Raw genomic sequence first — 9,670 nt, forward strand, 5'->3', positions numbered from 1 at the left:
CCGCTCAATCCTGTTGTTTGTGTGTCTCTGTGTGAGTGTATGGGGGAGGGGGTGGTGTGGTCACCCCTCCCGTGACCGGACACCTGCAATGTACGGACAGTTTTGCTATGGCCCAAGGGTGTCCGTTCATGAGAGGGACTGCTGTACACTTGTAGCGGGCTGTTAAAGTTAAATAAAGACCTGGAATTAAACTGGATTTGTTTTAAGTTGATGTTGATTGAAAGGGTCACGGTGTTACCGTTACATGCAAACCAAATACATTTTCTTCAAATACTACTCAGTAAATAGCCCATTTGAAATTTCTTTCGGTAGGAAGTATCAAGATAACTATATGCTCCAATTTAAGTAAAAAAGATTGTTTTATGACAAAATTATATTTGTCATGCTCATGTCACAGAGACTGGACACTATTCTGTACTCTTGACCATCTGCTGAAATATTATTTTCCCCCTGTACTCCAGTTTTGTCTGTTTTTGTCGCGTAAAACAAAAACCAGCAACCCAAAATACAAAAAGTGACTATCACATTGTTTATTCATTACTTTCATAAAATAACATTCAAACAAAATAAAACATTCAAAATAAAAAAAAACATAGTGCACTGGCCCACCTGCCCTTAATGTACAGTGGAACCCCCCTTTTAAGACCTCCAAAAATCTGAGAAAACAAGGTCTTAAAAGGGAGGGAGTCTTAAACTGGAGGTGTTTTTTTGTACAGAGGTAATGAACAGAGAATCTGGAAAAGTATAGTCTTAAAATGGGGGAAGTCTTAAATTTGGGGTCTTAAAAGACGGGTTCCACTGTAATTGCATTGATTAATGGAAAATGGTCAACTTATGTGCAGCCCTGCTAGTGCCTTATCCCCCTTCCTGTGTACAGCAAGCACAAGACCAAGTGCGCGCGAAAAAGATCCTGTAATCCATGTCAGAGTTCGGTGGGTTATAGAAACACGAAAATACCCAAGCCACTTTGCTGTTGATGAGAAACGTCTTCGTTAATAATAATAATAATAATAATATAAGTCAAATAGACAGTAATTACGTATAAGGACCCATGAAGTTCTCGTCATTTTTATTTCTTCGGACATCAAGGACAGGTCAAGATCTAGCAGAATATGAATGAACGACAGCCATGTGTGTGTCAGTATGTGTGTGTGTGTGTCCTTAAAGCTAATAACGTCGGACACTATAATTAAAGACTGAGATTGTCGATGGAACCAGACGGAGCTTGACACTCCAACACCAGCATGCAACCTGTCTCAGAATCAGCATGTAGCCTACAATACTGTACGTTAATACGATTGCCGAATTTCGGTGAACATTTTTTGTATAGCCTACAACTTTGTATTCATGGTCTAGTGAATTAAAGATTATTGTAATAAGTTAGTTTAAAACTTACAACAATATGTTGTTGTGATTTTTGAACAACACTAATGTTGCACTTTCCATTTCTGCACAGTTTTATTAAAACAGTCAGTACTTTAGAAAGGGACATAACTCTTGGACTCCGGATATAACATCACCCGCGCGTAAAAGTGACGTTATAACCGATGAACCGGATACATCGTCACCGCGTATAACGTCGCTCAAAAACATCCCCCGAGGGGTGACGTAATATCCGGAGTCGACTGTAATTAGATTTAGTTGTTCATTGTGATGGCAGGTTAAGGCCAACCAGTAGCGTGCTACCTGCTTCGCCTCGCTTTGAAAAGCTTGGCTCAGTTAAAGGGGCTTCACCCCTGTTAAAAATCCTGACAGAGTTATTTCCATGCATCGTCTATTACAGGGACTTAAAGTCTAGCTGACGTACCAAGCTCTCTACCCCATCAATGAATTCCTCCTGCTAACTATCTCACCGGGAATACCTGTGTTTCTCCCCATGCTGAACTGTCAAGACACAACCGACGTCTGTCTTACAGGGTCAACCCAGGAAACAATGGAACACTCCTTTTAAGACCTCGCTTTTTGATATTTTCTGTTCACAACTTCTGTTAGGCCAAAAACAAACAAGAAGGGCAAAGCCCATACGACTCACATGCTTTACACATTTTTCCTACCAAAATACATGTGACCTTGACCCAAGGTCAAGGTCATCCAAGGTCATGCAACACAAAGCTGTTAATTCAAGACATAGGAAGTACAATGGTGCTTATTGGCTCTTTCTACCATGAGATATGGTCACTTTTAGTGGTTTACTACCTTATTTTGGTCACATTTCATAAGGGTCAAAGTGACCTTGACCTTTATCATATGTGACCAAATGTGTCTCATGATGAAAGCATAACATGTGCCCCACATAATTTTTAAGTTTGAAACAGTTATCTTCCATAGTTCAGGGTCAAGGTCACTTCAAAATATGTATACAATCCAACTTTGAAGAGCTCCTGTGACCTTGACCTTGAAGCAAGGTAAACCAAACTGGTATCAAAAGATGGGGCTTACTTTGCCCTATATATCATATATAGGTGAGGTATTCAATCTCAAAAACTTCAGAGAAAATGGGAAAAATGTGAAAAATAGCTGTTTTTTAGGCAACATTTATGGCCCCTGCGACCTTGACCTTGAAGCAAGGTCAAGATGCTATGTATGTTTTTTGGGGCCTTGTCATCATACACCATCTTGCCAAATTTGGTACTGATAGACTGAATAGTGTCCAAGAAATATCCAACGTTAAAGTTTTCCGGACGGACGGACGGACGACTTGGGTGAGTACATAGACTCACTTTTGCTTCGCATGTGAGTCAAAAAGGCTGTTTACGGTATCCCGACCGACCCTATTCTTTCGCGCGACCCTAGACTTTTTTTTTTGGCATTTGGGAAATATTAAAAAATGAAAAGAAAAAAAAAATATATAACAAAAACAAAATCTTTGGTTTTTTTTTGCAAAATAACTTTAACAAGAGGCGAAGCCATCAAGGCTCACGTAAGAAATCGACAAACAGTAACACAAACTCAATCACTCCGTCACACACACACACACACACACACACACACACACACACACACACACATACACACACACACACACACACACACACACACACACACACACACACACACACACACAGAAAGAGCATAGGTGAAACTGTGCAAGAAAGCGAGACACTAGATCTAGATCTGTCTGTCTGCATGTAGCCTACTTACAAGGACACGACTGCCAACTAGTCTCGGCGCGCTCAAAATAATAATGACCGAGACTGTCAGTACTTCCTTCGCGTGACGTCTAACCCTCTTACGTCATAATGTGACGTCAATGTAATGTGACGTCTTCAAATGTTAGAGTTTCTACCACAGACATACACACGCACAGACGCACGCACGCACGCACAGACAGACAAAGTTACGATCGCATAGGCTACACTTACGTGAGCCAAAAATATGGTTTTTGGGAAAAAAAAAAAAAGAAAAAAAAATCCCGACCTACCGACCCTATTTTTTTTGCCTATGTTACCGTAAACAGACTATTTTTTGTTGTTGGCCTGATCTAACCTCCATTTTAAGACTCCCTCCCGTTTAAGACTTGATTTGTAAAAAATGTTTGAAGGTGGCAAAAGGGGGGTTCCACTGTATGTATCATCTTTCTGAATATTGCAGCTAAACATTACTTCAGCACAAGTATTTTGCTCCAAAGTTTGCTCTCTTGAAACAAATGTCTAAACTCACAAAAATCCACTAAATAAATGAAAGAAAAAAGTCCTGTTTTTAAATTCAGATAAAAATCAAACTTGACTAAATGTAAAAAGATGCGGTGAGTGTAGAAAATATGCCCTATGCTCTACCCAGACCTGCCTACCCCAAAAATTACAAGGAGTAATGAGCCCAGCCAAAAAAAGTAATCTGGTGGAAGAAAGAGTAGTTTTTCGTTGCCAAAAGTAACGGCCATCGGTGTGTGTGACTAAAAGGAGAACCCAAATAAAGAATTTGACACTGCCTTGCCTGTAGTCTAGACATCCTCATTTTTCTCCCAACGGAGAAATAGTTGTTCATAAAGTCTTGCAGGACACAAACATTCTTCTGCACACTTTTTGTTCATATTCAGTTGCTTTGCAAAAATAAAATGTCATTGATTTTATCAAATTGTGAAGTCAGTCAAAAACGACCCAAGAACACAGCTCTGGAAAACTACACTGATTGGAACGATCTAGGATGATGTGGTTGTTTGTCCCGATATGCTTCGCACAGTCATTCTTTCCTCCGTGTGCACATGAAAAATCACTGTGGCAAAGCGAACACAACACGTGGCTTGGTCCTTTCGATAGAGGTGTTTGCCGGAGCTAGCCACTCTCGGTAACAGTGACTCAACCGCAGGACTCTGAGACGTTCGCAAGAACCCAGAACCCAGTCCTCCACGGAAGAAGAAGAAGAAGGTCTTTGGCATGGCCAAGATTCTGAGTAGCTAGTTTTGTACTTCTGTTGAGCGGCTTTCTTCATTTTCGCTGATATCGGACCACCACTGTAAAACAGTTTCCTTGTCAGACTCTGACTGAGACTCTTCGTCCGTCTCATGAGGATTTTTCGTGCGTCGACCGCTTCATTGCACTGCAAAAGACGTCGTCTACCTTGCTTGCATATAATGTGAACAGACCGAAAATGCGCATCGCGCATGTGCGCTCGCAAAGCTCGGCGAGAGCAAAAATAGGGATCGGATTTATATCGGGACGAAATGCGAAAAATCGTACTTTCGGTTTCTTAAAAATCGTATTTCTATCGCGGAAAGCGTAGTGGCGTAGTTTGGAATAAAAATCGTAATAAATTACGCCCAAATCGTAAGAGTAGGCAGGTCTGTCTACCATCAGGAATGTTCGCAGCCTGCTCTCATCTTGTTTGGAAAGAGTGGCGATGTTGATTTCATAGTGTCTGCACAACAACATATCTGTGATATTCTGTAAATTTTCCTTCCAGATGTACTGAATGATTTGAACTCTGGTCAAGTAACAGTGTGCCGCATGTTTCTTTGCACTGGCGTGAGGAGGAGTGCCACATATACCTCAAGCAGTGAGATGACTCAGACCATCAAACAATAACATCAATTCCCTATCACAACTTTGGTGTCAAAATGCCCGAGATCTCATGCTCAGATCATCAAACAATATACAGAGGGGGGTGCCACAGTAACATCATTTTCCTATCACAACTTAGGTGTGAAGGTGTGTGAGGGTTCATCGCTCTTACTGTGTGTGAATTTGGGGGCAACGTGTTCTCCAGGTAGATTAATGTTGCAGACAGTGTGAGCGAAGGTTCCCCCCTCCGCGTGGTGGGAGTCTGGGATGTACTGGGTGCGGTGAGCGTGGGGGTGGGTCTCAGCCAGCTGGGCGACAGTCTTGTCATGGGTCAAAGTGACCACAGGGCCCTCCGGGTCAATGTTGTCTGGGTACAGGCTGTCACCTGTGGATGATTAATTTAAGGTTATACAGGGATCGCGTTTACGCACGATTTTTGCGTATTTGACGCATTTTAAAAGTCGCTGACGCGTTTTTTTCGTCGCGCCGCGTAAGCCATACGCAAAAATATTGTAACTTTTTCTTGTCTTCACGCAGCGCTTTTGCTCTGACTTAATAATCACCCGATCCTGAAACTGACTATAGGGCTCGAGAAGTGACGACACACATGAAATCTGCGCGTCAAAACTAAAGTCCGTTTCTTTTTGCATCGAAGTATCGCAAACGAACGTAAAGAGGGTATTACCAGATAATGTCTTGTCGGATAATGAAACAGACATTAGCTGCTCTCCCATCTCGCGCTTCCAAAAGGCGGAAAGTGTGTCTAGTCGTATTAGAGCGGGAAACAAACTCGCAAGGCCCGAAGGTTGGAGACAGCAGGGGTGTTATTCGACAGGCGTGCGCGGAGTTCGACAGGAAAACTCGCCGTATTTAGGTAAGGAGTGTCTTTAAGTCTTTCGTGCGTGTTTTGTTGTGTCTGTACGTGTTTTCGTAGTACGCAAAAATATTGGTCCGTGACGCGTTTTTTTCGTTTCGTTGCGTATGACTTACGCGTTTTTTTAAAAAGCTAGCGCGATCCCTGGTTATAACTAAAAGTCTCCCAGGTGAAAGAAAAACATTCTTTTTATCTATCAAAATAACTTGTTTTCATGTTATGATCTATTTTTATTATGTGATATGACACATCTTCCTTCCTTTCAATTTCTTGTTGCTGGGAGATTGGTTCTGCATTATTTTTTTTCATCGCTTTTACTGAGTGAATCCTCCCCTCTTGCCACTTGATATTAGAAAAATGTTCTAGCTTCGATTTTCTCTTTCCCATTTAAATTTAATAAAACCTTGAAGCTGACATGTAAGTTGTAGGTTTGAGACGACATACATGTGTCAAATTAAAAAGAATAATTTCTGGGCACTTCTAAACATTTGACAATAATATAACATGTATTGAATTAATGCTGTAAATTGGTGTAATTCAAGGCCATTTAAATTCTAATGTCATGTCAGTAGTCAGTGAATACTGTCACTCACGGGATGTAAATTCTAATTAATGTCTCGTCAGAAAATCAGTGAAAACTACCATTCAAGGGCATGTAAATTATTCTAATGTCATGTCAGAAAATCAGTGAACATTGTCATTCACAGGCATGTAAATTGTAATTGATGTCAATTTTCATGTCAGAAATCAGTGTAAACTGCCATTCAACTTTCAAGGGCAATTAATTTCTAATGTCATGTCAGAAAATCAGTGAACACTGTGAAAGATGACTAACCAGGTAATATGGACAAGATAGCATCAGCAATGGCCACTCTGACAGGCAGCCATCGCTCCACTCTGTGCTGACCCCTGTGCCAGGAAAACCGCAGAAGGTCGCGTGCATACTGGAAGTGCAGCAGTCGTTGCATCTCGTAGAGCTGTGGGGGCGCCACCCCCAACTTGGCCTGATAGTACTGCTGCAGGATGTCTTGTGGTGATCCCCACTGCAAGCCAAGCAAACATTTATAAGCTTTATAGCATACTTTTTTCCATTGACACAGAAAATCACATTGCTGATTCTAGCATACATGCAAGGACCAAGAAACGAACGAAGATGCACTGGAACAAAAAGGTGCATTTATTTAAGGCCTTTATTTAATGTTTAATCTATGGACAGCTCTAGTCTCTACTCTTTACGTCTACGTTTATTTTGAAAATTAGTATATATATATATATACTAGAGGAATACCCGGCTTCGCCGGGGTGAATCGCGAGACAGAGACAGACAGAGTGGCGGTTCACCACAATCACCTTTGAAGGCGAAGTCCTGTCAAACGGGATTGAGAATTTTAGAGCTTATTTCTTAGCCCTATATTATCTGCTGTGGCTTCTCAAATGCCAGAACATACAGACAGACAAAAGCCGCTAGACCACATCACAAACAGAACTCTACAATACACAGGTTTTTGCCCACACACACACACACAAACACACACACACAGAGAAGCCGTATATATATATGCATATCTGTATCTATAAATATATAGAGATAGGTGAGAGTGTATTTTTCGCGTGGCTATAAATTGATTCGACCTTTTCACTTTGACAGTAAGAACAACTTACGGGTGCAAGGGAAGCGTTGTGGACAGCGCAGTGGACAGCGCAGTGACATTCTAAAAATAGTAATAGTAACTTACAAACGGGAAAGCCACACGAAGGAAGGGAGATAAACGCCAAACACTGGAGAAGATAAGGAAGAGTTACTTATAATGGTGAAATGAACACAAAAACCAAAATCAGTTCAGCGCTGCGCGCTGAGAGCACGTGTTGAAATATCTCATCGATGATATTGTGTCCGGGGTGTAGCTGAATACGGTGTCCAAATTTGAAAAAGATCCAGCGAGAACTTTGGCGTTGTGATGTGGTGTAGCGGCTTTGGTGTGTCGGTATGGGGGCCCGGGTAGCTGAGGTGGAACCAAAATCGGTTGAGCGCTGAGAGCACGTGTTGAAATATCTCATCGATGAGGTTGTGTCCGGGGTCTCTCTGAATAAGCCCACCAAATTTGAAGCAGATCCATCGAGAACTTTGGCCGTGCATGGCGAATACACAGATACACAGACACACAGACAGACACACAGACACTAGTCGTATATATATATAGATATATATATATTTATGGAAGACCCAAAAATCATCAACCAAGCACTTGACATCTTTGTGTTCTTTAATCATAGTACTAATGTCTGTAATGAACAAAAGTTGTTCAAGCCATTCCCTGTTATTGTTAAGTTTGATACTTTTGGGGAAATATATATATGAGATCAGCTGCGTAGTTAAGTACTGTGAAACCTGCCCTATGCATACTAGTTATCACATAAATAGGGATGCATACATGGGCAGACACACACACACACACACGTTGGACAGTGTCAACACACCTGTGAATGAACAGTCTCTCCCTCATCCTCTGCGACGTGAGGTTTGCCATCCACACAACAGATGAAGAAGGCAGTGTCAAACCTCCGAGTAGACCCTAAAGGTGTGAGCCAGTTGGACCATTCATACAGTGACCAGACGTCTGGAACCATCTGTAACTCCTGACACATGCGCAGGAACTCGGCAGGATCTCTGTCTACTCGCTGTCTCCATTCGCTGATCACCGCCTCGTCTTCACAAAATGATGCCCAGCTAGCTCCGTCCCACAAGGCTGGCCGAAACTTGCTACCCGCATCTACCTTACGCACGATCAAAACCCCAGACTCCTCGAATGTTTCTCTGATTGCACATATCCTGAACGCAATTTCACTGGGGATCTGCGAAAATCGCTTGTCTCTCAGCCGACTGAACATCGGGGCACCCTGACCGCCTCGTTGCACAAAATCGAACAGGTTTTGTCTCTGGTCCTTTCCCAGCAAGTCAAACACTTGGAGCCAGTCAGCAGAAAAGTCAACATCGGATGCCACTCCACCTGGAAAGACGTACAGGTTTGGCATGAACTTGCTCTTCGAGCTTCGTTTCAACAGCAGCACTTCTAGGTTCGATCCTTTTCCAGCGTCCGCAGACTCAGCTGTTGCACTGACGAAAACAGGCTTGACATTTGAGCATGTTTTTCGCGCAGTGACTAGGAGTAAAGTTGAAGCTTCTCTCCAGTGCTTTAGCACAGCAGCCATTTTGCTCACCATACAGATGTTTAGTAATACATGTACTACCGCAGAGTTATCAGTTTACCCTTTGGACTTTAACGGGCGCAGCCATGTTGGGGGAGTTGTCATTAATCGCACCAAAGCAAGGGGGGTAATCCTTATTTTTAGTGACGCGAGACGGTTGCCGCTGTGCACTTCAGTCAATGATTTTTTTTTACCTCAGTCGCACAAATCATGGAAGCTCGCAAAATTTAGGCCCAGTAATAAAGGGATTTTCGTGGTTTATAATGAATTTTCGTGGTGTATGGCCTCTGTCTTCGACTAAAGCCACACTGACACAGGAATCAGTTACCTTCCTAGACCGCCTGACGGTAAGCAGTCTTGACTGACCTACCCGGTCATTCCAATCAGACAAGGTACTACAGACTTGATCACTGACTCTAAAAAAAGAAGTATCTAGTTCCTCTTTTTCTCTGTCAATTTGCAATTCGATCATGTCCCTGACTTCTCAGTATAGTGCGTGTTTGCAGTGTGTGCCACGGTGTGTGTAGTGTAGGCCTACGTGTGTCTCAGTGTGACTTATTCAGGCTACTTAGTACCGGTATTTATATGTGCA

The 9,670-nt window shown here is 42.3% G+C and overlaps 1 protein-coding gene across 1 annotated transcript; it reads right to left on the reverse strand.

The window, feature by feature from the left end:
- Nucleotides 1-515: 515 nt before the first annotated feature.
- Nucleotides 516-9,170, reverse strand: LOC138955933 (acyl-coenzyme A diphosphatase NUDT19-like). Its single transcript, XM_070327427.1, has 3 exons — nt 8,350-9,170; nt 6,707-6,914; nt 516-5,382 (listed from the first exon to the last, which is right to left on the reverse strand). The coding sequence occupies exons 1-3, from the start codon at nt 9,091-9,093 to the stop codon at nt 5,126-5,128; spliced, it is 1,209 nt and encodes a 402-aa protein (XP_070183528.1). The 5' UTR covers nt 9,094-9,170; the 3' UTR covers nt 516-5,125.
- Nucleotides 9,171-9,670: the final 500 nt, after the last annotated feature.

This window comes from Littorina saxatilis, unplaced genomic scaffold, assembly GCF_037325665.1.
Source record: "Littorina saxatilis isolate snail1 unplaced genomic scaffold, US_GU_Lsax_2.0 scaffold_2368, whole genome shotgun sequence".
NCBI classification, from domain to species: domain Eukaryota; kingdom Metazoa; phylum Mollusca; class Gastropoda; order Littorinimorpha; family Littorinidae; genus Littorina; species Littorina saxatilis.